The sequence below is a fragment of the Cardiocondyla obscurior genome, linkage group LG19 (assembly GCF_019399895.1).
Source record: "Cardiocondyla obscurior isolate alpha-2009 linkage group LG19, Cobs3.1, whole genome shotgun sequence".
Taxonomy (NCBI): Eukaryota; Metazoa; Arthropoda; class Insecta; order Hymenoptera; family Formicidae; genus Cardiocondyla; species Cardiocondyla obscurior.
Window position 1 is genome coordinate 2,656,413 of NC_091882.1, and position 25,048 is coordinate 2,681,460.

At 43.8% G+C, this 25,048-nt stretch overlaps 3 protein-coding genes and 1 pseudogene across 4 annotated transcripts in view; 2 read left to right on the plus strand and 2 right to left on the minus strand.

Moving 5' to 3' along the window:
• Positions 1 to 33: 33 nt before the first annotated feature.
• LOC139110261 (ionotropic receptor 75a-like) lies at positions 34 to 4,730 on the plus strand (annotated as a pseudogene).
• Positions 2,782 to 7,996, minus strand: Metrs (methionyl-tRNA synthetase 1). Of its 2 annotated transcripts, XM_070669897.1 has the most exons (17): positions 7,797 to 7,996; positions 7,397 to 7,548; positions 7,171 to 7,287; positions 6,926 to 7,087; positions 6,729 to 6,860; positions 6,536 to 6,651; positions 6,348 to 6,464; positions 6,234 to 6,272; positions 5,982 to 6,146; positions 5,631 to 5,907; positions 5,170 to 5,554; positions 4,843 to 5,056; positions 4,515 to 4,751; positions 4,108 to 4,441; positions 3,807 to 4,037; positions 3,456 to 3,601; positions 2,782 to 2,913 (listed from the first exon to the last, which is right to left on the minus strand). In XM_070669897.1, exons 1-17 carry the CDS (start codon positions 7,900 to 7,902, stop codon positions 2,910 to 2,912), a joined length of 2,934 nt encoding a protein of 977 aa, XP_070525998.1. In that variant the 5' UTR covers positions 7,903 to 7,996; the 3' UTR covers positions 2,782 to 2,909. The 2 variants fall into 2 exon arrangements, with proteins under 2 accessions (XP_070525998.1, XP_070525997.1); XM_070669896.1 differs by lacking the exon at positions 2,782 to 2,913 and having other exon boundaries at positions 3,329 to 3,601.
• Positions 7,997 to 8,461: 465 nt separating this feature from the next.
• On the minus strand, positions 8,462 to 10,809 carry LOC139110263 (uncharacterized). Its single transcript, XM_070669903.1, has 4 exons — positions 10,309 to 10,809; positions 9,660 to 10,140; positions 9,519 to 9,590; positions 8,462 to 9,442 (listed from the first exon to the last, which is right to left on the minus strand). Exons 1-4 carry the CDS (start codon positions 10,427 to 10,429, stop codon positions 9,091 to 9,093), a joined length of 1,026 nt encoding a protein of 341 aa, XP_070526004.1. The 5' UTR covers positions 10,430 to 10,809; the 3' UTR covers positions 8,462 to 9,090.
• A 690-nt stretch (positions 10,810 to 11,499) lies between these two features.
• Positions 11,500 to 25,048, plus strand: part of Su(tpl) (Suppressor of Triplolethal) — a 65,294-nt gene continuing 51,745 nt past the window's right edge. Inside the window, exon 1 of the mRNA XM_070669660.1 lies at positions 11,500 to 12,559. Within this exon, the coding sequence (XP_070525761.1) occupies positions 12,416 to 12,559 (144 nt within the window). The 5' untranslated portion in view covers positions 11,500 to 12,415. The remainder of the gene's footprint in view (positions 12,560 to 25,048) is intronic.

A 25,048-nucleotide genomic window follows, 5' to 3' on the forward strand; every position in this document is an offset into this window, starting at 1 on the left:
GGAGGTTGAGAGATATATAAAACGAAAAAGAGAATCGTGCTGTATACGGGGTGTCTCGCGGTCACTTAAAAAATTTGTTAACATGTATAATTACGTAAATTGTCACACAATTTGGACGCAGCGTTCGCTTAAAGAACTAATAAACTGTTAATAAAATAACTTCTATATTAAAGAATAACTCAGACTTAAATTGGTGGAAAAATACAACGAACGAGCGAAGTAACGATGTACCCTGTATATCGTTTGCATCGCAGTAGCCGCTGTGATTATGCTGTCATGTCAATCGACCTTATGGATATTATACATGATGCCGAACTCTGCAAATCGTTTCTATCGAGTCCTGCTATACGTCTTAAATACGAAATTATCCTCGTTTGCCATAGAATAATGGCAAAACTGCATAGTTATAACATTGCCGTGGGTTCGTGGTACATGTACCGAAAAAAAAGATGCGCTCAATGTACAGCATTTTTCTTTTGCAAACGTTAGTCATTGCTGCATATGCACAAACCAGCCAGATCATCCGAGATTATTTCGTTTATAAGAATGTGACCAGAGTAGTGGGATTCTCCTGCGGAGATATGAATGGTGAATTGAGCATATATGTACATATTTATAAATTCTTAATATAATAGAATAAAATGAATAAATTATTACAATTTAAATTTTCTCTTTTCACAGAAGATTTCTTTACGTTAAAACTCTTAAACGCCGCCGGAATATCCACGGCGATTAAATCAGCCGGATCTAAAGTTGATGTACCGAGGTATCTCGACACTGATCGAACTCTAGGTGTATATCTGGACATGCAATGCTCAAATCAAAACATCAGCGGCATTTTCGATGAAGTAAGCTCTATAAATTTATAAAAATATTGTACAATAGGGAACAACTCTTCCTTCTAGAAATTAAAAAGATCAAATCTGTATGTAGGGTTCTGCTCATCGCATGTTCGATTATTCGTATGCCTGGCTGATCTTCGGGCGCGATTTAAACCACAGTTTGCAGAATTTGAATGACAGTGGATTCAGTATTGTTACAGATTTTGCAATTTTGGTGCCAAATGAAAATGATTATGTTCTGTACGATGTGTACAATTTCTGCAAACAGTGCGGAGGAAAGCTCAATATTACGCAAATGGGCAGTTGGCAAGAAAATAAAGGACTTAAGATTAATTTAACCGATTCGAGGATCTATAGACGACGAGATTTCCATGGATTGCGAGCAAAGGCAGCCGGATTTGTAGGTTATGTCTTAAAGGAAAAGAAATTTATTAATTATTTTAATTATTTTATAAATGGTAAAATTCACAGGTGATACATAGGCCAAAAAATGTGAGCTTAATAGATTATCTAGAAAGTGATAGCTACGAGATCATGGACAACTGGGCAAAATTCGGACATACTCTTCTTTCACACGTTTCTAATATGTTTAATTTCACGTAATTAAGTTTGATATATTTAAATATATCTTTGCGTACTGTATAACTTCTTAATGAAAATTTTGTGTGCAGCATGGAACTCATCGAGATCAATCGTTGGGAAAAGAATGACACTAACGGTCCTCTAATGGGAATCTTGAAGAAAAACGGTGCCGATTTGCTTTATTTTCCACAAATTTTGACGGTGGAGAGATACGAATACGGACGTTTGATTCTTACACAATGGCCTACGCGGTAAGTAATATACCATGTTCTGCCTCTCAGTGTACAAAAATAATACGAGATCCGCGCTCTGGTCTAATCAGGTCTAATATGTAATTAATTTTTCAGTACCTGTTTCATGTTTCGAACAATACCGGCGACGAAAATGAAACCCTGGATCATGCTTAAGCCATTTGCAGTCGATACATGGTGTATGATTGTTATGTTCGTAGTGATTACAACTTTTATTCTGTCTTGCATACTGAAGCTAGAACGTGTCGATGATCATATATGCAGCATTTCAGCATTGATTACCATTGGCGCGTTATGCCAGCAAGGTATTTACGTTTATAACGTTACAATGGTAATATATTACAATTTTTATCGTTACCGTAATGTCGATCAGGTTTCCCTTCTCTCAACGATCTGTCAGCGAGTCGAATAGCCTTGATTCAGATTACGGTTTTCGGTCTGTTGGTATATAATTATTATTCGGCAGCAATAGTATCGGCTAGATTGAACGAGCCTCTTGAAAAAATGAACGACTCGTTGCATTCGCTGGCGAATAGTGGGATGCGGCTCGCGGCCGAGAAAAACATCTTCTTCAATTATCTACTACGAGTAAAAATTAATTTTAATATAGTAATCTTATTATTATTATTTTTTTTTTTAATATAATTGTTCTAAAATAAATTTAATTTTTTTCAGAACCCAAATCCGGACGTGCAATACTTTAAGTTCTTCTGGGATATTATTCCGGAAGGAAAGAGATTTCTTTCGCTCGAGGATGGCGTGGAAAGAATAAAAAAGGGAGGCTTCGCTTATCACGCAGATCCAGATGATATCTATCCGTTCATCGAAAACTCATTCGACAAAGAGATGACTTGTCAGCTGACGGAAGTTCATTTGTTGCAGCCTTCCGAGTTGGGTTTGTGGTGCAATCTTAGAAGCCACTTTCACGAAATCGCTAAAATAGCGTGAGTGCATTCTCACAACGTAAGTGTTGCAATTGTTATTTTTTAGTATTAAGCAGAAGTTATTTACATACAGATTATTAAAAATATCCGAAGCGGGACTTCGGCGACGAGAGATACGTCGTCGATCAGCCAGAAAACCTTATTGTCCGACCGACGAAGTGTTCGTCTCCAGTGTAACGATTTACGAAGCGGCACCGATTTTAATTCTTCTGCTCATAGGGATGATAATTTCACTCGTCGTATTTGGTATCGAGCACCTCATGTTTCACATGATGAATTCAAAGCAACCATCAGCTGTTACATCAGAGATTAAATCAGGCGTTGAATTAATCGTTAAACCCGATATTAAACCAGATATTAAACCAGATATTAAACCAGACATTAAACCAGATATAAAACAAGGTATTAAAAAAGCATTAAATTCATCAAACGTTAAAAAAAGAAATGTTAAAAAATAAAATTGACAAGAAAAATAACTTATTGCTGAAAGGACCGCATACAAATAACGTTATGCTTTCTTAAGCAAGTAGACTGTGAAATAAAATCCACAATTTTTATGTAAATTATTTACCAGATCATAACATTAGATAAACGTAGTGAGAATGATAATATTTAAATAAAGTACAAAGTGTCTTCACGATTACCACTTTTCTAAGTCCCGATACACAACGCGCGAGTAGGGTGAAATAAATGTTAAATACAGCGCATATGTATTTCTTATTGTTGATCCAATACTATTATATCACGCTTTAAACGCGTTGAAGAAATAACTACATATAAATAACGTAATAGATAAAAAATATTTCATTATTCTATTACGAATAAAATGTAGTTACTTTTTTTTCTTGGATTTTTTGTCAACAGTGACTGGTGCCGTTCCCGTGAGATCTGCCAAACGCTGTTTTAATTTCAACAATATCTCCACTTGTGGCTTCCACACACTTCCATCTTCTTTCGCTTTTAACTCTCGTACAAGGTTGCCCTAAAATCGCGTCGTAATATTATAGGTTGAGTTCTAAATTATTGATAGAAATAGTATCGTTTAAAAGTATATACACTTAGCGAACGAACAGCAAACGCGATCATTCCAAATAAATCAATCGCTACAAAAATAACACCAACGAATGTTGTGTTCGTTTAATATTCGTTCCCTACGAGTACACACACTTTCATGACCGATCCAATACCTGTTTCGCAATAGCTGATTCTAATGCCGTGGCGTCTGTTAGAGCATCACCGTTTTGTTCCGGTACATGCGTTGGCTCGGCTTTTTTATTTTTCGCAGGCGATTTTTTCTCAGGTACGTTTACATTACCCTTGAGAGAGATCAACTTCTTTTTCAGGTCTAACAAAATTTCTACCTGCGGTTGCCAAACGCTCTTATCTTGTTTAGCTTTTAATTCTCTTACTAATTGGCCCTAGAAAAAACATAGCATGTGCAAGGAGACGGTTTTCTCATTTCATAAAGAAAAAAAAAGATATACTAACTTGTTTTGTAATAGCAGCTTCTAACGTTGCGATACTTTCGTTAGAATTTTTGTTCGCTGCTTTGCCATTATTTTCTTGCTGGCCAGCGTACTGCTTGCGTAACATTTCTATTCTTTGATCTTCGATTTTAGTGAACAATGGACTGGGTTTGCCGATTTTATGCCACGTAGGTAACATGTTTGTTATGAGTTCAGGGATATAGCCGTAACTTTTGTTACTCAAACCTAGTTGAGATCTCAATTGTTTAGCTGTACTGGGCATAAAGGGAGCCAAAAGAGCAGATAACAGGCAGGCTAAATTGCAACAAATTGCAACGACAGTTCCAGCTCTTTTCCTATTAATTTTAAATAAAAATATAATAAAAAAAATTAACGAGAAAGCAATTAAAATAAATGAAATTGTTATACTTGTCATCGTCATTTCCCTTGATTTTCACCCAAGGCTGCTGGAATTGCATGTATTGATTTCCATGTTTCGAAATCGCCAGTATATGTCTCAAGCCATCTCTCAATTTGGCTTGTTCCATAACGTTGATGTAGGACGATAGTTCGCGCTGTGCCAATGCTAATAGAGTCCAATCAGCCTCTTCCGGCTCTATCGGTGGTACATTAGAGTCGAAGAATTTTTCAGAGAATACCAGAGCTCTATCCGTAATAAGTTTTTGAAACTGTTAATAACAGGTTATCGCTATGTTAATTATTGATAACTTACAAAAAAATGTAGGTAATTACAAACCTGTTGACAAAATTGCCAAGATTATTTAGTAACTCGCTGTTATTTTTCGTGGCTAAATCCACCCAATTAAAATTCGAATCTTGAGTTTCGGGCCTAATAAAAGCCAAATAAAATCGCCATACGTCCGCGGGAATACCGGTGTCCCTGGCATCAGTTCCGAACACTCCGATACCTCTGGACTTTGAGAATTTCTTATCTTCGTAATTTAAATATTCTGAAACAAAATAATTATTAAATTAATAAAAAAATCAGAGGGAGTATAAATAAAACCAAAGAAAATCTAAAAAAAAATGTATCTGATAAACGTATTCTTTAGAATTATCGTACCAGTTGCCATTATATGTTTCGTCAATGTGTAATTTTGATTAGCCGATAATAAATAAGCAGGAAACATTATCGCGTGGAATGGTACGTTATCTTTCGCCATAAATTGACACAAATCGACTTTCGTATCCTGAGGAGGTTGCCACCACTTTGTATACTCTTTGGTATATCGTTTTGTAATACTGATATATCCGAAAGGAGCGTCAAACCAAACGTAAAACACTTTATTTTCAAAGCCTTTTACCGGAACCGGTATGCCCCACTTTAAATCTCGAGTTATGCAACGTGGTTTAAGACCGTCGCGCAGCCATGCTTTTGAAACTACTCTCGCCACATTAGACCATCCTTTTTCTACAGTAGCGGAATATTTTTTTAATTTTTCTTCTACCTGCAACACAAATAAGCTATGCATATATCCGCATTTCGCTAAAGATGTATCATCGAAATATTATAATGTAAATTACCTTAGGTAAATCCAGGAAGAACTGCACAGAGTTTTTTACGATAGGTTTAGTATTACACATCTTACATCGGGGATTAATTAACTCGACTGCGTTTACGAGATGACCACAACCGTCGCATTGATCGCCACGCGCATCTTCATATTTGCATCTGGGGCAAGTACCTTCTACAAATCTATCGGCTAGAAATCGATTACAGGATTCGCAATGGAGTTGTTCCACGGTCTCGGTCAATACGTAACCTTCCGATTTAATTCTCAGGAAAAATGTTTGAACGATTCTAAAAGGAATTTTAAAGAAACATATAAAATTTAATAATAAAAAGAAACACCTAATAAAACTAAATAATTTTACTCTGTTTGTTCAGGAGTGGTGGTGCGACCAAAGTAATCGAATCCGATACCGAACCAACGATAAACATCGTTATGTATGTCAAAGAATTTATCACAAATAGCCTGAGGAGTTGTATTCTCTTGTAGAGCTTTTGCTTCTGTCGCGGTGCCGTACTCGTCAGTTCCACTAAAATTGAGATTATTAATTAAAATATTGTTTTCTTTTCACACATTGCAAAAAATAATAATAATTATTATTATAATGTAGCATTACCTTATGTAAAGAGTGTTGTAATTTCTTTGCCTGCAATACCTGTATTAATACAGAATATTGTATTATTAAATTTCGGATTACTATACTTATTAATATTTAAATGTATCTACAAACCTTGCAAAGATATCAGCCGAAAGAACACATCCGATAATATTTCCCAGATGTGGAACATTATTAACGTAAGGAAGAGCCGATGTTACTAATACATTTCGTTCACCTTTTTTAGGCAATCTAAAAGAACGATATATGATTAAATTTAATAATATCGTACGATATAAATTTATTAAATTCGTGAAACTTGCATGGGGTATGACGTTTCCTTGACTTCTAGATACTGTTCAGTAGTCCAATTCTTCGCTATATTACGAAGTTCTTCTTGATTAACGATCTCCACTTCTTTTTCTTTAGTTGGACTATTCTGAAAAAAATTGTTCAGATTTACGTGTATCAAACGTTTGATATTGCTTATAGAATATTTATTAAAAAAATACTTACAACACTTGGGTCACCGGGTACTGGTTCACGGCCTTGGAAATTCGAGATTGTATTAACAGGGAACCAAGAAGCAGCTTCAATGCTTGCAATAGCTTTTACACCTCTTTCCAAGTTAAACATTTCAATGGATTCCTGATTATACAGAATATAGTTAATTATACATATAATATTTATAAGATATTCCAATTATAATTTACCTTAATCGATTGTTGAATAATTGTCTGTCTCTGAATATTAGCTAGCCAGTTATCAATATTTGGCAAGTCCTTGGCAATATCATTTGTGATATCTGTAACTAATATAGTGCTCCAAAGACTTACCCAAATAGAAATATCTGCTGGAGATAAATTACTACATTTCTAGAAAAAAAAAAAAAATTTTTTTAATAAAATAAAACAGGTGATACAAAAGATTTGAGTGATAAAATAATTTTATTACTCACCTCAATTAAGTACTCTTTATTTTTCAGTTCATTATTGAGATCTTTTAGTAAAGACCATAAGTCAGAATTCTGTAGAGCTTTAGAAGTCTTTGTACTCACCTGACTTAATATAGCTGGCTACAAAGAAAAATAGTAATTAAAAAAAAACTGATATTTTATACATTTTCAAAATTAATAATAGGTTTCTATAGAGTTTGTCGATATATATTAATGACTGAAACAATACCTGTAATTGAGAAATTTCCCATTCTAACCATCTGTCAGTGAGGAGCTCTGATTCTTTAGATACGGGCAACAGAAATTGCAGAGCTGAAGAAATGCTAAACAGAGATAATCCTGAGGGTACAGTCAGTGTTGGCAAGCGACCCAAAGTAGAATCTATATAATTATAAAAAAAAGATTAAAGATGTAAACATTCCGAGTGTTTTAAAAACTTTTTAAATTCATTAAAAGTGGAGTTGACTGGCTCGAACGCTGGAAGACGGGTCGAAAGTGACTCACGCATGGCAGAACTATATACGTATGTAATCTTGCGTAATGATGTAGTCTAATATTTCTCTTTCGTTGTAAATTATGCGCGTCAAGACGCAAAGGGGACAAACAGGAAGAGGTTAATGGACACCCACCGCTTGGCTTTAAAATTCTGACGGTGACGGACTCCTGAGCCAATTTAGCCGCGATGATCAGCTTCAGCGCGTTCGGGTTGCCCTCGTTCGTAGAAATGATCATCATTGCCAAATAAATTAATAAATACGTCAATAAATAGGGAAATATGCTAACGCACAACCGCGAGAGACATGTGAGCGACAGGAAACAACGGGAGGCGACATTGGGCTCGATTCCACGCGCAAGGATTGCGTCAGATCGCGTCTCTCTCTCCTATTGGATACTAGCTTTCCATAAATACATAGGCGACGCTTTGAAAAAAAAGAAAGAAAGAAAAAAAAAAAGAATCACCGAAAGTCGAACACCGCAAAGGTCTAAAAAAATTATTTGAGATAAGTTAGAAACACATCTACATCATCTTGTTTTTACTAATGCCAACAAACTTGTTTCGTGGAACCTGAAAAGTATCGTCGAAAGGTGGAAGGTATTTATATTGAAACATTCTAACGATATATATCGGAAATATTAATATATTTTTTTAATATTACAGTATCTTAAGACGTACATTTGTCGCAGAATTTTAATAATTCCAATGATAATTTTAATTTCGTTACTTTATTCAAGATTTTGTCAGTTCTTATTTTATTTATCTACATTTAAGTTTAGAGCCAACTTAAATTGAGAGTGAGACATGTAGAAAAGAAAAAAAAAAATCAACTTGTGAACAGGTCGCTTATACACATCTCAATTTCACACAGATTATAAGCATCATATTTTATCACATCACTATATTATGTACATTCATTTCCGTTCGCTCAATTCTTGCAATTGTTTTGCACTAAACAAGTTAATGTGTTGACTGCCACACGATAGTAATCTGTCCTATGACCAATGCAACTTTTTAGTGGCATTGAGATAACAGTACTCGGTATATCAATATATTTATAAAATTGTAATAGCATTTTTTTATAATAAAAAGTATGTTATTTAAAACATTGGCCACATTCAATGGAGAAAGTTGCTTTAAAATTGTTAAAAAAAAAATCGTGAATATGAATGTACGTATTAATTTCATAACACATTAGTGTTTTATTGTTAATATGCGTGCAAAAAAATTTATATAATGTTGTACGTCTACTAAATAGCATAAGACGAACTTCGCTGGACAGACAACGCATTAAAAAGAATTGTGTGATAAAATTATAAAAATATACAACAACGAAGTCATTATTTTTAATAGAATAAATAAATTCTGTTATTTTTTAACTATTAAGAATGCGAATGAGATCGCGTGTTCGTTTGCTATTAATCGTATTACGTATTTTTTTCAGATTTTAGGAGCGTTACAATTTCTTCTAATAAACTATTTCTCGTCTCTCTCTGCGCGTTGGCTTTCTCTCTTTGCTCTTCCGCGCGTGAATATGCTTCTTTTTGTAAATCCCGCATCTCCATGCATACTTGCAAAACTCCATTTTGCATATAATTAGCATTTTTATTTTTACTATCCATTCTGGTGATTAAATTTCTTAATAAACGTTGGCAGCTCTGTAGATTTTCGATTATCTTTACATTTTGAGCTTCCAATCTGGAATTATGTTGAACAGTCTTTGTAGTTGGTGTTTCCATATTGCTGCATACACTGTTGTTCTTAGCAACCAACGTAACCCTTCGAGTAATATTTATAAGTTAGTTAAAAAAAAAAATTTTCGGTAATTATTTAATTTCGAAGAGTTATAACTTACCCCGATTTTGAATCATCGTCGACACTTAGTTCAGTGTCGTATACATCGTTCGAAAAAATTTCGTCCAAATCTCTGCGAATGCATTTAATGTATAAATTGACAAATTAAGGTAACATAATAATTCTCTAGAAACAAACTTACTGTTCGTAACTGCAGATATACTTTCCCCTTCCATTCCTTCTATTATAGAGCATCATATTCTTATAGGCACGCTTAAGCGTTTTGAATCGATTTTCTACTTGCAGTGGTGACACATTAAAGTTGTTTTCCATCAAACTTTTGGCTATTTCCTGATATGCTCTCTTCATATTTTTCAGTTTTCGGTTTCTCACTAGCTCCTTCTTCTCTTTGTACTCTTTCAGGAAGATTTTTGTCGAGGCGTCGCACCAGGGAAAAATTGCATTTCCACTTTTACTGGTTGTTGGTGTACTAGCCTTTTCATCCTTCAATCTTTCAATCAAGTCCTTATCTCCATCCATTGGTTTCTCATTTTCAGAATCATTCTCAGGCATTTCCCATGGTACAATATCAATGTATATATCTTTGCCATTGACGTTGAAGCACATTTGCTCTGCCTTCTCATCAATCTCTGATATGTGAAGTTGGAATACTATATTTTCTTCTGTAAACACATAATATGATGCTTGAGACACTTTTGTATTAAACTTTGCTTATTGCTAATCGACAGTATACGGCCGCGAGAAACAACGCGCTTTGCGTAACGGTAAAGTAGGTGGAATATAAAAGTTGGAGTAGACAGAATACGATACAATCCAACGTGATTAATTACCTTCGCAAGTAATTGTAACAAATCCATTGCTGTCTAGGATCACCTTGCCTTCTTCGTCGCGACTAAACCAGCCTTTCATCTTCGAAGACGGGACGGCGTCTCGAGCCTCATATAAATCCATGAGGGTCGCTCGGCCGAACGCCTGGCGATCGCACGGTTTTCTTCGCTTTCAATCTCAGCCGGGATCGGCAAAAGCCTTTCCTCGCGGTATCTTATTTTCGCGCTTTATTCCGTTGCACCTTTTGCACCTCTAATATTTCGGCTACAGAAAGTGTAAGAAGGTGCAGCGATTGCAAATATACGTACGCGGATCTACGCAGCTTCGACGAGAACGTACGTGTACCCAGCGAAGAAGAAACAAGGCCGACGCGAGGACGAGAAGCGCGGGAGGGGAGGAGAGAAACGCTTTTAGCCAACCATCCCGAGGGGCCTCGAAGAGTCTACGCGACAATCTCTACACAAAGTGAACGAATAGCACCCAAAATCTCTAGACAATTTAAATAAAAAGTCCCTAAGCAATTTAAATTAAATTTTTGTGATCAAGCCAGAAAAAGCCCAACTCGGAATCACGGCTTCCACGCGTACAGATGCAGAGGCTCGTCCGTGTGAAGCCAGCGCTTCGGATGCCGTCGGATAGAGAAAAAGGCCAGAGCTATACGTTGTCTGTCCTTCTCTTTCGCGGCGTCGCCGGCATTTATCGTAGATCCGCTTCTCGGCAACATCGGCGAGTTAGAACAGAACGAAAGAGTAGGACAGACAAGGTATAACTCTGGCCTTTTCCTCCATCCGACGGCAGCCGAAGCGCTGGTTTCACACAGACGAGCCTCTGCATCTGTACGCGTGAAAGCCGCGATTCCAAGTTCGGCTCTCTGAAGCTGATCTTTACCGGACAAAAATTTTGTCGCTTTCTAGACGTGAAGCTATGCTTGTAACGCTCACGTAGGTTAGATAGCCTCTGTGCGGACGCGCCTTTACAAATCGAAGGAGAGATAATTCGGTGCGTCGCTGACAGGTGGCGACAACGGTACAAGTGGACGCGCAACGGACGCGACGGGCAGTCGATCGTTGGCCGTCACCGCGCGAGGACGGCGAGAGCGTCCTTGGTCCGAGACGCGGGGTTATCCGGTTGCGCGCGCGCGAACGCGATTGGCCAACGAGCTCCTTCCGTTTAAGCACCGCCTACCAGGTGGAGGTTCGAAAGTGTGCAGTTGCGTCCGTGTTGCCTTTACGCCGAAACGAAACGAACGACGGGCGCGCTGCCTTCTCCACCATCCGGCGGAACTTGGTGCGGGACACGCTCGGTCATCGCGATAGAAGGTGAGAAGAAGGTTCGAGATGAGTTGTGCCGGCGCGGTAATATGCGACGGTTGAAAGGGACACGAGCAGGTGGGAATTCGCGAGGTGCGCTCGAGGGTGGCTCGCCGCTAACGTCCACCGGGGTGCGCTACGCTGCACCGTGCCCGGGGGGGAGGGGGAACTTCAGCTCTGATCGCGAGGTATAGTGTGTCGACAGTCGGGAGAGTGAGAGAGAGAAGACGAGGAGAGAGCTCGGGAACATACGGCAGCAACTGTGCGGGAGAGGAGGCGGCGACGGTAGTGTTCATGGTGGTGGTGTGAGCGTGGCGAGAAGGAAAAACACGTTTCGCGAGGGAACGTCTCGTCCCGCGGAGTCTCGGGAGTTCCGGCTGAGGATTATCCGTCGTCGGTTGCGTCCGTCCGTCCGTCCGTCGCGCGGTGCTCGGTTCCGTGCGCCGTACGGCGCTAAGTTCGCGCCGCGCGAAAAACTCGTGCCGCGCTTCTCGACTGTTAGAGAGAGAGAGAGAAAGAGAGGAGAAGAACAAGAAAAAAAAAAAAAAAGAGGTTGAAACAGAAGTGAGCGAGTGCCGACGAGAGAGATCGAGAGCGAGGAGACGAAGAGTGAGAGAGACAAGTGCGTTGTCGTCGCGGGTCCGCGGCGTTGGCCGACGAGAACAGGCCCCGGACCAGACGGAGTGGAGGACGTCAGCTGTGTGGTTGCGCCAAGGGGGACGTGTGTGCGCGCGGGAAGGAGCGGGAGAGACAAGAGCCGAGCGAGAGAACGAGACGGTGAGAGGCCGCACACGGCGAAATGGGAGACGAAGAAATGGCGCTGGTGCCAGATGTCCAGTACGGTTTGTCGTCGCACGGCAATTTCGATGAGCGGAAATCCCTGATATTCGTCAAACTCACCGACTCGTCGCAGCGTGCCATCAAGGAGTACCTCAAGATTAAGGTGAGTGCCCTTTTCGCCGCCGTCTATCGGCGCTTCTCTTTTTACTTTTTTTTTTCTTTTTTTTTTTTCCTTTCCTCCTCGCGTTAGGAAGGCTAGGATCGTCGCGGCGCGCGTACGTGTGGGTGCGTTCGTGTCGCCGACATCGGGAACGACGGCGTGTAAGTGAGCTCGGGCGCGCGAGCGCGCCGCTGCGTGCGTGTGTCGTAATATCGTGCCAAGGAAAGAGAACAAGAGAGTCGGCGAGACACCCGATCGTCGCTTGCTCGCCTCGCCTCGCCATATTTCGTGCGAAATTTCGACGGCGACGCCTGAGAAGTCTCAGACGATCCCTCCCCCTCCTTCTTTTCCCCCTTTCGTCTCTCCCTCTCTAATTACTCCTCCGCTCTCTCCCTCTCTCTGTCTCTCTTATCTCTGTCGCTCCGCGATCCGTTCTCTTCAAAGATCACGTTCGAGAGGGCCACTCGAGTGGCCGAACAGCTGCTCTGTCTTTTTTCTTCCTTCTCTCTTCCCCTCTTTCTTCTTTTCGGCCGTTTCGAGAGGAGTTTTCTCAGGCGAGCTTTAAAATCCGACACGCTCGCCCCTCTGTCCACGGCGGTGGGGGGGAGGGGGTATGCGGTCGCCCTTTTTGCGGCTTTGCGAGAGTAACAGCAGCGATGGCGAGGCGAGCAAGTAGCGCGCGCGCGCGCGATGTCGACACGTCTGCCACTTTGACAACGGCAATTACGTAACGCGCGAGAGCGAGAGCCGAATGTCGAAAAATCCACCCCGCACGCGGCCGTTTCCGCGAAATTCTCCGGCCGAGGGTCCGCTCGTAAAAATAAAAAAAAAAGAAAAAAAGAGAGAAATACCGAGAAAAAAACGTCACGAGGATCCCTCCACGAAACCGCGAAAACCAATGAATCATCTCGCGTCACGTCGCGCGTCACAGATCGAAGATTTCTGCGAGTTGATTCCCTCGCTCGACCTCGCGTATTCGCTCTGGCTTTGTTTTTTAAATCCTTCCGTGACCCTCCGACGGTCGTTAAATGTCCCGGCGTGTCGGCGACGTCACCGAGATGTTAAAAAAAAAAAAGAGAAAAAAAAGGTTTACGCGCCTCTGCGCGGCACGTTTCGGGTCGAGGGAATATACGCGGTCTAACGAGCACGGAGCGGTTGCGAATTCTTACATCAGCTGATTCTAACCTCCCGGACGAGATTCGAAAGTGGTAGAGTAACGGGGCGCGCGGTGGGGCCCGCGTCAAAATCGTCGAACGCACGGAGAGTGCCGCCTTCGAAGACAACGGCGGAAAATTTTTATCGGGCCCCCGTTTGTCTAGTCGGCATTGATTCGCGAATTTTTTTTTTTCCAAGGGCCGCGAACTCGCCTTTCGCCTGATAGAAAATCACCCCTCGCTCGCGGAGGCACCGAGGGAGATCGGACTTACCTCATTACCGCGACGACGCACGTCGCACGCACCGCTCGCTGCGACGATCCTTTGTCGGGGAGGGAAAAAAAAAAAGGTTTTATAAGTTTCAGAAGTTACATATCGGCCGCGATCCCGCTTAAGTAAATGAGATTGTAATGTTTCCCCACCAGGGAGCTTCGTTTCGGATCATTGAGTCGTAACCGCTCTGATAAATTAATGCCAATGACGTCATATCTTAGATGGCGATTTTAATTCAGCGTTTATTCAGCTTAATCGGCGGAAAAACGTCCGCGGGCAGATAAACATAAACTTGAAATCATCCGAGTCTCCCAGCTTGCGGAAATAAATATATTATTCCGTTGTGGCGCAATTAAGAATTATCAATAACTCGAGGTGGAAGGAAAGAAAAAAAAGAAAAAAAATGCGACGCAGCGTCCTCCGGATCGGTATTTTTCTCGTTCGACAAGCGTGTCTGTGTCAGGTATTTAAATCGTAACGAATCTAGTTTTCTATGAGCCTGAGAGTGCGAGAAACGTGAGGCAGAAAGGAACGGGAGGGAGAGAGAGAGAGGTCGTTTAAAAAAGCGCAGTAAGGTTCGGATCCCTTGGGCCCAAGGGCCGGTTCGGCCTGCCGCTGCGTCGGCTCTGTATCCCGTAAGAAAAGGGGCGTTCCCCTTCGAGAAGTACAGCTGTTCCTCGAAACTTGAATAACCCGTACCCGAATCTGAAGGAACGAGGCTGCGTGTGTAACGACCAGCCTGTATATATTTTTCTCGTATAAAATTTTTCCCGTTTCTTACCTCGCCGCTTGTCCTTTTGTAATTAAACGGCTTTCGCGACGGCCACATCGCGTTTAGCGCGCTGTGCGCTTTTGTGCGCTAGCAAAAGAAAAAAAAAAAAGAAATGGCGAAATTTTGTAGGCAAGACCATCGAAGCGATCGCGGTCACAAATAGCAGTCGGAATCGGAACCGACTTTCGAAGTCTCGCTCGTGCGAGCTCGAACGGCCGTACGGCGAATTCGCCGAGAAAGATCGCAGTTTAAATATTCACGGGCGCCGAAGTTAATCGAGAAGTTCCTGGATTACATCTTCCTCGCGCGCGAAAAAAAAAGAAAAAAGATTTTAAAAAATCGCTCGATGCTATCGGGAGCACGTAGAACGCGACGAATGGAAAGTCGAGTGACATTAACGCGCAAGATGCATTCCTTGCGGTGTAAGGTACACATCGTTAAAGCAGCCTCGGGTGGAAAGAGAGAGAGAAATAGAGAAAGAGAGAGAGAGAGGTGAAAAAAGAAGAGTGTCTCACCTCGTAATCGCGCTATTAAGTTGGCGACTTACATACGCCAAATGCCTCCAATTTACGCTTAGTATAGAATAAATTATGCGAGGTGAAAGTGAATGCCGGCTACGTGAGGTCGTAGCAGGGGGAAGAAGGGGGTTTTGGCGGGGAGGAAAGGGGGAGGTACGCTTCAAAAAGCAAAGCCGATCGTTGAAAACCTTGAAAGTGTCCAGCTAGTCTCGTAATCTCGCTGATTAGGATTTGCTCGGCGTATAATACATAAAATGGATGCAAAAATCAAGTGATTGCGCGCTTATATTCATTCCTCTCTTTTTTCTTTTTTTTTCTTTTTTTTTTTGTGGCGGGGTAGAGGCGTGTCGTAAATACCATTTGCGTTTTATTTCAATATCGTTTGCTTCCTCCGCGACACGCGCGAATCGGCAGGTATTCCCTCCGCCAATCTCGAATTACGAAACGTTTGGCTAAATTAGAATAGATAAAAAAAAAAAGAAATAAGAAAAAAAAACTTGAGGGTTTCTTAGAAAATTGCTGATGTCAAAATTGATTAGGACTGCTCGACGCGACGCGAAAGAGCTTTCGCGATTACCTTGGTCTTATCGCAGTCGTATTGTTTTGCAGTAGGTGGACAGCTTGTGCTTTATCTTTCGGCAGTAACGCGCTCAAATTACACACGCGCTAATACAATTGCTCTTTTCCTCTCTCTGTCGCGGTCAGGTGCCACGAAAAACACGTTACGCGACGTTCGAGACGACTGAAGCAACGCGACGGTATTTTTTTTCTTTTTTTTCTTTTTTTTTCCTCTTCTTTTTTTGTCTTTTCTTTCTCAAGGGCGCGTATCGGCGTATCAGTTGGTGTCTAATGAATTTACAAGAAAAGACTTTCAATGAACGGGCCCGTCGAGCGTAATTCATTCACGTGTCAATTAGCGGTGATGATTAACGCCGCTACAACCGAGCGATAACGTCACGTAAATACCATTGTGCATGCACCTTCCGAACGGAAACGCACGTACGCACTTAGACGGCGTTTAACAACATATTTTAATGACAATAAGATGCGCCGCGAGCATCAGCTATCAGCCCGAACGCGTGCGCGAACGAGAATTAATTAAGCGAGAAGAAAAGGACATTCGCTCGTGATCTTACATAATTGAAATTATTCTTCCCGGCCGATAATATCGCCGCATTAGATAATGAATAAAATAACGGCGGTAATTTTTTTTTTCTTTTTTTTACGTGATAGGAGAGAGAGAGAGGGACTTGTCTCGATGTCGAGCACCTGTCTAAGAAAAAAAAAAAAAAAAGTGCATGCGGTTTCTGGCTAATTCTCTAACGGTCTTACAATCTCGGGGCGGTAACGTTATCCGCGCATCGAGTAGATACACCTCCCGGAAACGTTCTCGATCGAGAGCGCGCGGCTCCGCGCTTTCGATCCGCGGCGATCGGGTATACCCGGCCGGGGTATATCCTTTTCACCGGCGACGAATTTCGATGAGAATAGTGAAATCGACGGGCGGGTTTCGCCGCCGCGAGAGCGAAATCCTCGCGCGCAGCGCTCGCGGGCGGTCTCGGTAAGCGCGGAGGGTTCCTCGTTATCGGACGACGTTGAAATGACGATCTCGCGATCGATCGAACCGGCCTCGCCTCTCGTAAAACCGTGCCGGTACCGAGCGCGAATTGATTTGCAGAGCCGCCAGGAGAACCGTCATTACGAATTCATGTATCGGCCATAGACACTTCGGCCCCGGGAGTCATGGCAACGCGGAATTATCCCGGCAACATTACGGCGCTAGGTTTGCGCGTAAACCGCCGTGGCGTAGCGCTCGGGACTTCGAGACGATAAAACTGCGTAAAAGCATCGTAAAAAGATGCAACCGTTACGATAATGGCTCTTACCGTGCTCGGGGATGCAGCCCGCGATTGGTACCTTACCGAAGGAAAAATCTCGGCGTCCCGATCTTCGCCGGAATGCATAGTTTTCCATATATACGACAAAAGATCCGAAGGTCGTCCCTCGGTTGTTTCCTGACAGAATGACTAATGGACACGGCCAAAGAAATTGATGGCCGGACTTCTAAGCTTCGTTCGGTAGTCGTTCGCTTGCAATTCAAAGACGCTAAATATAAAATAAGGAAGAGAAGAATGCATTAAGAAACGCATATTGCGGCTATGTGTAGATTATTTTATAGTTCATATTTCTCTTTAAGTGTACAATTTTATAGACAAAGACTTATTACTTTTAGACGAAATAAATTTTCGCTCTTTCTCTCTCTTTCCGTTGCTTCACCTCTCGTGCACGCGTCGGTTTATCTGTTGAGGATTGATGAGAAAATAATGCAATTGAAACCCCATCGACCTACTGCCTCCGTAGCGCGCGGTAAAAAGATTTGTAGCCGAGAATTTCCTTCGTGCACCGCCGTGTAGTCGGAGGATTGCTATCCCGGCATTCGCACCTATTGCAAAATCGGTACGCGAGTGTGCTCGGATTTTCACACTCAGCCGCCAGGCTATTGTTTCCCGCCGCTTACGCGAGAGGTTCGACGACTACGAATTCGCGCGATCGTAGGATCCCGTCACGGACGATTTTACGCGCGCCGCGGGCTCACCTTCGCGGAGATCGGCGCCGCATAGAAGCGGATTGGAAAAGGTTAATATCGTACGTTAGAAAACTGTGACGTGCGCTCGAATGCCGGAGTCGGTTGCCGGCCGCGCGCGAGGTCTCGAGATTGCGATAAAAAGATCGGTGAAGGGAGAGTGATGTGATTCCTACGTCGGCGCGCGCGGTTATCTCGCGGGCAAAGGCTTTCTCCGAGGCCTTTGAAAGACGTCCTTTCTCTATAAGGACGCCGGGAGGGTGCTGAAAGAGTCCGTCTCAAGGCCGTTGCTCTTGTACAAGAAATTCGCGATCAGAATTTTTTTTTCTTTTTCTATTTTTTTTTCTTTTTTTTTTTCCTCTCTCCTCCCTGCAAGCTGGAAGTCGAGTCTCGCGCCGCTTCCGAGCCTTCCCGAGATAATCGCGATTATTAATCTGAGTATCAAGGCGCGTTATCTACTGAGAAAATCCCTTCCGACTTAATTCCGCGGCGGGGCGATCGTTACTGAAATCCCTGAGCGTAGTATCCGGATGTTACTATAATGTATAATTATCGCAGGAAGTCTTTCTAACGCCTGATATTTAAGCAGCGGGTAAAAGAAAAGAAAAAAAAGACAAAAACGATATTGCCGAGAGATTAACGCTCGGGTAAATAAATATACCATTACTTATACGGTGCACTTTAATGCGAAATGCACGCAGCTCGCTCTGCCTCGCATTTTATCTTACGTCGACATTCTTTTCGCAATTTTATTTTATTTTATTTTCTTTTCTTTTCCTCTCTTTTCTTTCTTCAACGCGTCTCGGTACTAGCGAATGCTAATAATACGGGAGAAAAGCCAGTGAATATCGAGCCGAAGTGTAACACACAGTATCGTTTGATTATGCACTCCTTTAATTAACCGATAATCACGTATCCGCCTTGACTGGCACAGGCCGCCGGTCGCGAAAGTTTTTATATTTCGTCGCCACAAAGCGACACGGCGGCGGGCTTAAAAAAAGGGACTGTCGGGCTAATCGTTCACGGGGATTTCCTGGCGTTTCACCGTTAACACCGTGAAGGGGAAGGAGGGAAAAGAGGGGAAGGCTTTGCCCGTCAGAACGCGCGCTGAAAAATTCTCGCCTCTTCACCTCGCGGCACGTTTCATCGTTGGTAATTTACATTGCCCCGGCCTCTCTCTCCTCCCCCGTATGCTCGCAATTAAAATGTCCCTCCAAAGGGATGTATTTTGAAACGTTCCAACGAGCCGGAACGAGAGACAACGCAACGACCGCCGTAGTTACGCGCGTTGCGATTACGAGCGCGGAGTATCTCCCTCTCTCTCTCGCGGAAACGCTTTCCGGGACAAAGAAAACTCGCCTCGTTAGAACCTTATGTAAATGCGTTTCTAAATAAAATGCGATCTCCGAGCGCTCGCTGGACCTCGCGAGGTCTCGATTCGCCGGGGCGCGCCCTTCGTCACGCATCGCCGGGCCAGGGCGGCGGCGAACCACGAAGATCCCTTCGCAGCGCCGTGCTTCGTACGCGAATCAATCACGAAAGTATTCCGGCGGGTGCACCTAGCGCGGCGTTCCGACGCGGAACGTAACACAGCTGCTATTGATACGCGCTTCCGGCTTTCATTAAAAACAGGTCGAACGCTCGGCCTGAGAAATTTCTTCAGGATGATTTGCTCGTTACGCGCGGCGGCCGCGCCGAGAGAAAAGGTTCACTGCCGGATTCGCCATCCCCGTCTTATCGCGCGATCCGCGTTTAAAAATATAAAAATTACGTATGCGGCGCGATAAGAGCGCGCCGCGTCGAGTCTTCCTGGCCGCACGTATTTTCTTGCGCATAATTTCTCCTTCCCTTCGCTTTTATTGAGGCTGGTATTAAAATGATGAAGAGACCGAGCTGCTGTTAACGCGACATTTGTTTTCAAATATTGAGTCGTGTCAATTAATTTTAATTTCTTCTTTTTTTTTTTCTGTTCCATGAGTGGGCAATAAAAAGTTTAATTATAACATTGTAATATCTATCGCAAACAAGGAATTAGCCGCGTTATCAGTTATTAATATTGTACCGAATAATATGCGCAAAACAAGAACGTGACACTTATTTATCTCGTTATTGAACCCCTTTTGATAATGTTTCCTTGTTTTTGTACGGACATTATCTGCTTGATAACGTCAGATAATACGGTGAGCGCAGGGAAGAAATGAATATGTATCTAATATTATATCAAGAATTCTACTGAATTCGATAAAGCTGCTTCCGTGGAAAAAAAAATCTGGTTAGTTCGGCACGTTATCTCGAAATTATTTCAACTTGGCTGCGGATCATTTGGAACGTGGTCATTGTAACGCAAATATTTGTATTCCTAGAAGCAAAAATATATTAAGCGATGGCGCGTGTGCATTAGTAAGGAAAAGAAAAAAAGGAAAAATACATTTTTATCACATTCCAAACGGTTTCTCAACTTTCTCTTTCTTTATTTAATAACTAAATACATTCTCAGGTATTTTCCAAGACTGGTATTTGTAAAATACGAGATGCGCACTGCAAAGATTAGATTTCAAACGTCTTTTTCGGGACAATATGCGATGGATAGTTTCTTAATTACGGTTTGAACTTTGTCGTACTATGAAAGAATTCCGGTTTGTCGTCGAAGATACGGGCGTGTACATTTCTGGAATAACAGGAATTTTATCTTAGCTCGGAGCGTCATCTTTTTTTTTCTTCTCCCCCTCTATTTTTTTTTTCTTTTTTTTTCTTACATACTCGTCACGGAAACAATCTCCGGTCTCGCGATTGTCATCAAATTAATTTCATCCTTGGTACCGCCATTAAATTAAGTCGCGACCGATTGTAATGTATTCGGTAGACGCAATCGTGATTTTATCACGGTATATAAACCCGCTGTAAATGCTCGAAACGAGTATTCGCCTTTTGCAATGTGCACTTTGCTGGCGAAGGAAAGTCTCTGATAAAAAGAAAGAAAAATATACGTATATAAAAAATTAATTAAAATACTCGACCGCCGCGGAATTATATATTAAACGGTGACCTTGATCTTTGTTAGATTGCCTTCCAAATGGTCTCTTCAACATACGCGGCGAATTGATTTAGTTCCTTTTTATTGGCCAAGCCCGGCTTTTCGAGCTTTTGCCAACGGGCTATTGTCTGATATATAGCCCGACGCCCGCGGACGTTTTTCAAAATGACAATTTAATCTCGAATGTCGAGGCGCTCGCACAATTTCGTCGAAATTATCCGATCCTAACCTCGTGACCTCGATTCCTCCTCGGCTCTCCGATGGCATGAAACGGCTCGGCGGCCTCAAGCCCGCGGCATATCGCGTGCTTCGCGCGGAATGCGCAGTTTAGACGATCGTCGCAACGATTTGCCGTATCGGACTAGAGATTAGGATCGAGATGGAATAAGAATTACGACCAATCGCGGCGAGAGAAACCCAGTATGTAATTTAGCGAAGTTACTTTAATTCCTTAAACTTCGATCTAATCCCCGGTCTAATCCTTGGCTCGATACGGGGTTTAACGCTAATTAATTCAGCAGCGACAATGACGAATGCGGCTACGTGTGCGGCCGCGCGCGAGATATCTGCGTCTCCGCGGTACGTGGGAGGATGAGGATGCTGGGGCTCGGCAATGCGTGCGCGGTTGGATCTCGGATGCTGCGGGCGACGATTTTTCACGCGTTTAAGGCACCAGAGTTTCACCTCGCGACGGGCACCCTTGGCTAGGTCGCAGCGCGCAAATCCGCACGCGTAAAAAAAAAAAAAATCGACGGAAAACGGAGCGGCGGTAAGAAAAATTTCCGGAGCTCGGACGAACGCGGCTACGATCAGCTGATCCGCGCGGCCAGATAGCCGTCGAGAATAAATTCACGAACGGCCGAGCGAAGCAGTCGCGCATCATCGAATCTCGGAATATTTTTCTTACGAGTTCCTTTTTTTTTTTCTTTCTTTTTCTCTCGCGAGACATCTGATCTACCGCAAGGTCCCGTTGTTCAGACATATATATTTTTTATTAATTTTGCTTTTACGTGAGGACGAATTTCCACGTTGGAGGCTTGATTAGGAGAATTTTTCGAATCAAACGCGAGACGCTGCCGAGCCTTGGCAGATTTCGAAGGTCCGCTCAAATAAAAAAAAGAAAAAAAGAAAACCGCGTTTCTCGTTAATTGTTTTTCTGTCTGATTTGCGGTCCTTTCACTCCGTCCTGCTGATCGCGATCGGCCGTGCGTGCGCGCACGCACGCACACATTAGATTGGTGCGCGACGCGTGTCTAAATCGTATCGGTGTTACGTACCCGGCGCCGACGTCGTGCGCGATTGTGAAACGCCGCCGTGGCGTGACGAATTATAAGGTGCCGGTTGCGAGGTGACATTTCTATCCGCCTACAAGTCCCCCTGGCGCGACTCGGTTTCGATACAATTCACGTCATCGATCGCACAATGCGGCCGAGCGTCGCATAATTCACAGCTTTAATTTAAGTCGGTCAAACCGAGCTCGCGAGAAAACGTCCGACTCCCTCCGCGCTAATTAAATAGTCGCAGGGCGTTTCGTAACGAGCATTTAAAAAGCTTATCGCGTTATCTTTCTCGTATATACACCGTATAACTACCGATTTTACTCGTCATCTCTCCCGTGTACTTTGACCCTTTGAATTTTAACATCCTTAATGCCTCGTTGCGAAAGATTACACGTACCGCGCGTGCAGAATAAGATTTTGCTACGTGCCGCGAAGCAAGTATCTGCAAATATCTATCAGCCATCCAAAGCATTCTCTTGAACTTTTATGCATATGCGAGGCCTTCATTGTCTCTCTCTCTCTCCCGACGTTTCCCCCGCAAGAGATCGGCTCTCGTAATCGCGCCGTGCCCTCGCTCTCGGATTTAACCGGCGTGTCGTGCAGCCTCCGACTTTACCCCGCGGCGCGTATTCGGCTTTGAAAGAAGGACCGTAACCCGTTCTCTCATTCACGCGGATTGTGTGCTTTCCCGTTTTCGACCTCTCCCTCGGCGTGTCCTCTTCTCTCCTCCGTCGCGCTGTCGTGTAAACACGAATTTGCATGTATGACTCGCGGTGAATAACGGCGGCCGTGTGCCGCGAGGAAAAAGAGGATTTCTTCCCTGCGAACCGCCGCGGAGGCTCGGTCACTCTCTGTCAATATCGACGCAGCTTCCGGGGCCCGTAACCGCGCACGTCGCGATCCCCGCGTGCTTCGAGATCCTCGAGCTGAGGCCCCGACGACGCGTCTTATCGGGAACAACTCGCCTCGGCTATCTCGTCGCCGATCTGTAGTAACCGAGTCCGCGAAACCCGCCCGGAGTTTCGAATCGATAACGCCGCCTCGCGTCGCCCGCCGTCCCTCGTGCTCTCGCGTGTTAGAATCGCAATGAGATCTCGTCAAATTCGGCGAATTTTTTAAAACGTCCGCGCCTTCAAAATTGTCGGCGCTCTGGCACGACTGGTTACTCTTAATTCGCGAATTAACACGGATTCCCAGGAGGGGGAAAAAAAAAAAAATCTCGCATCTACGTAGACGAGAGCCGTCTGGAAAGTTTAGTAAAATCGGGGGCACGCGCGTCTGCGGCGCGGAATTAAAGAAATTATTTCGCGGCGAAACTAGTTTCATAATGCGAGCCGGCGATGAATTAATTAGGCCGCCGAGTCGGGACGCGGAAGAGGCGTCGCGAATTGTCCGGCGCTGAGAACATCGTCGGGTCCGGCCGAGTGAATAATAACAGGCTGCGCGCTCGAAATATGACGTACGGCGAAAAACAAACCGCGATGCCCGGCGTCCGGCATGCCGCGTTCCACGTTCCACATAAACAACGACACATCCAGGACGCGTCGCGCTTAATGACGTTATCGTTTTATATTCCACGCATCATTACTCGGCCACTATTTAAGCGAGTTCTCTCTTTCAAAATAAACGTCCGAGAACGAGCGGACGCGCGGAGCATTTCCCGATTCCACGGCAGCTGGAAAGTCCTGCGGTTACGGAGCGCCCAGGTTATTTCGTCCCGAAAACTTCTAATTAAAATACTTTTTCTTTCCCCTTTCCGGACAAAATCGTCCGGCCTGTCCGTCACGCGAATAATATTGTTATATTCCGGGTCTTTTCGGCCGCGGCGAGCGTTCTCGATTTACGTGATAAAATAACGCCGCCGCCACGCGCCCGAGGACGCGTCGTTTGCGCGAGGATAGAGGCGGCCGAGGTCGAGGAACCCTCCGCGCCCGGTGAACGCTTGTGGGGAGGCTGTGCGAGCGTCGCGGCACCCCGTGTGTGCCGTGAATCCGCCGGTTTCACCGCGACATAATGTACGCCCCTAACGGGCAGGTGGTACTCGCCGCGCGGCACAAACGCCCGAGCGTGCAGATGCGCCGCAGGTAGACGGTCGTCGACGCCGACGGCGTTGGTCGTGGTGCACGCGAAGGGGTCCCTCGCCTTCGATTCATCGCCGACGAGAAAACCCCCTGGTCGAGCGTTTTCGGAAATATACGACTCGGAAAAACGAGAGACGCTTGCTCTTTCACGGCACCCCAGCTTTTCCCCGTTTCTCTTTTGCGCCTCCCGATTTGCCCGCTCGCCTTTAAGAGGCCGACGCGCGGAATAATGGCGCGTACCTCTCGATTTTCCTTCTCCGGAAACCTGCACGCGGTCCCCGGTCGTCCACCCGCCCTCTTTGTTCTCCTCTTCGCCGTAGACGCTTTTTCGTGGACCGTGGTAACAAAAAAAAAAAATAGGACGCGCCGCCGCGCGGCGCGGCGGCCAGGAGTCCATTGTATCTCGGGCTAACTGAGTTTGCTCTTCTTGATAATTTGATTGTCGTGGCCGCGCGACTGGCAATTTAAATCCACCCGTTCGCCGACTGCGCGGAACTCCGCCCGTTATTAGATGTAGCGAATTACACGTCGCATTGTGCGCTACTCGGAGACGCGGCGAAAACGATCGTGGCGAAGTACGCGCGGATTACATGATTTATTTATTGCATCGCGCGCAATTAAATCCATTTTCGTCTCTTAATTCGCTCGCGCGTTTTGCGACGACTCAAAGCGGCGTAGAATAAAAAAGGCGCAGGGCATAGGAATTTAATTAAATATTTTTTTTGTTTCTTTTTTCGGTTTTTTATTTATTTCGTAAAGTATGAGAAAAATTTACATTTTGTTTTCATATCGTAAT

Bases quoted from the DNA above. Each gene is read 5' to 3' on its own strand.
- Metrs (XM_070669897.1), bottom strand. From the start codon at position 7,902: ATGATGATCATTTCTACGAACGAGGGCAACCCGAACGCGCTGAAGCTG. The intron at 6,465-6,535 runs GCAAGTTTCACG...TCGTTCTTTTAG, and splicing joins AAGGAAACGTCATACCCCAT to ATTGCCTAAAAAAGGTGAAC. The intron at 6,273-6,347 runs GTTTGTAGATAC...GTATTAATACAG, and splicing joins TCGGCTGATATCTTTGCAAG to GTATTGCAGGCAAAGAAATT.
- LOC139110263 (XM_070669903.1), bottom strand. From the start codon at position 10,429: ATGGATTTATATGAGGCTCGAGACGCCGTCCCGTCTTCGAAGATGAAA. The intron at 10,141-10,308 runs GTAATTAATCAC...ATGTGTTTACAG, and splicing joins TGTTACAATTACTTGCGAAG to AAGAAAATATAGTATTCCAA. The intron at 9,591-9,659 runs GTAAGTTTGTTT...ATGCATTCGCAG, and splicing joins TATATCTGCAGTTACGAACA to AGATTTGGACGAAATTTTTT.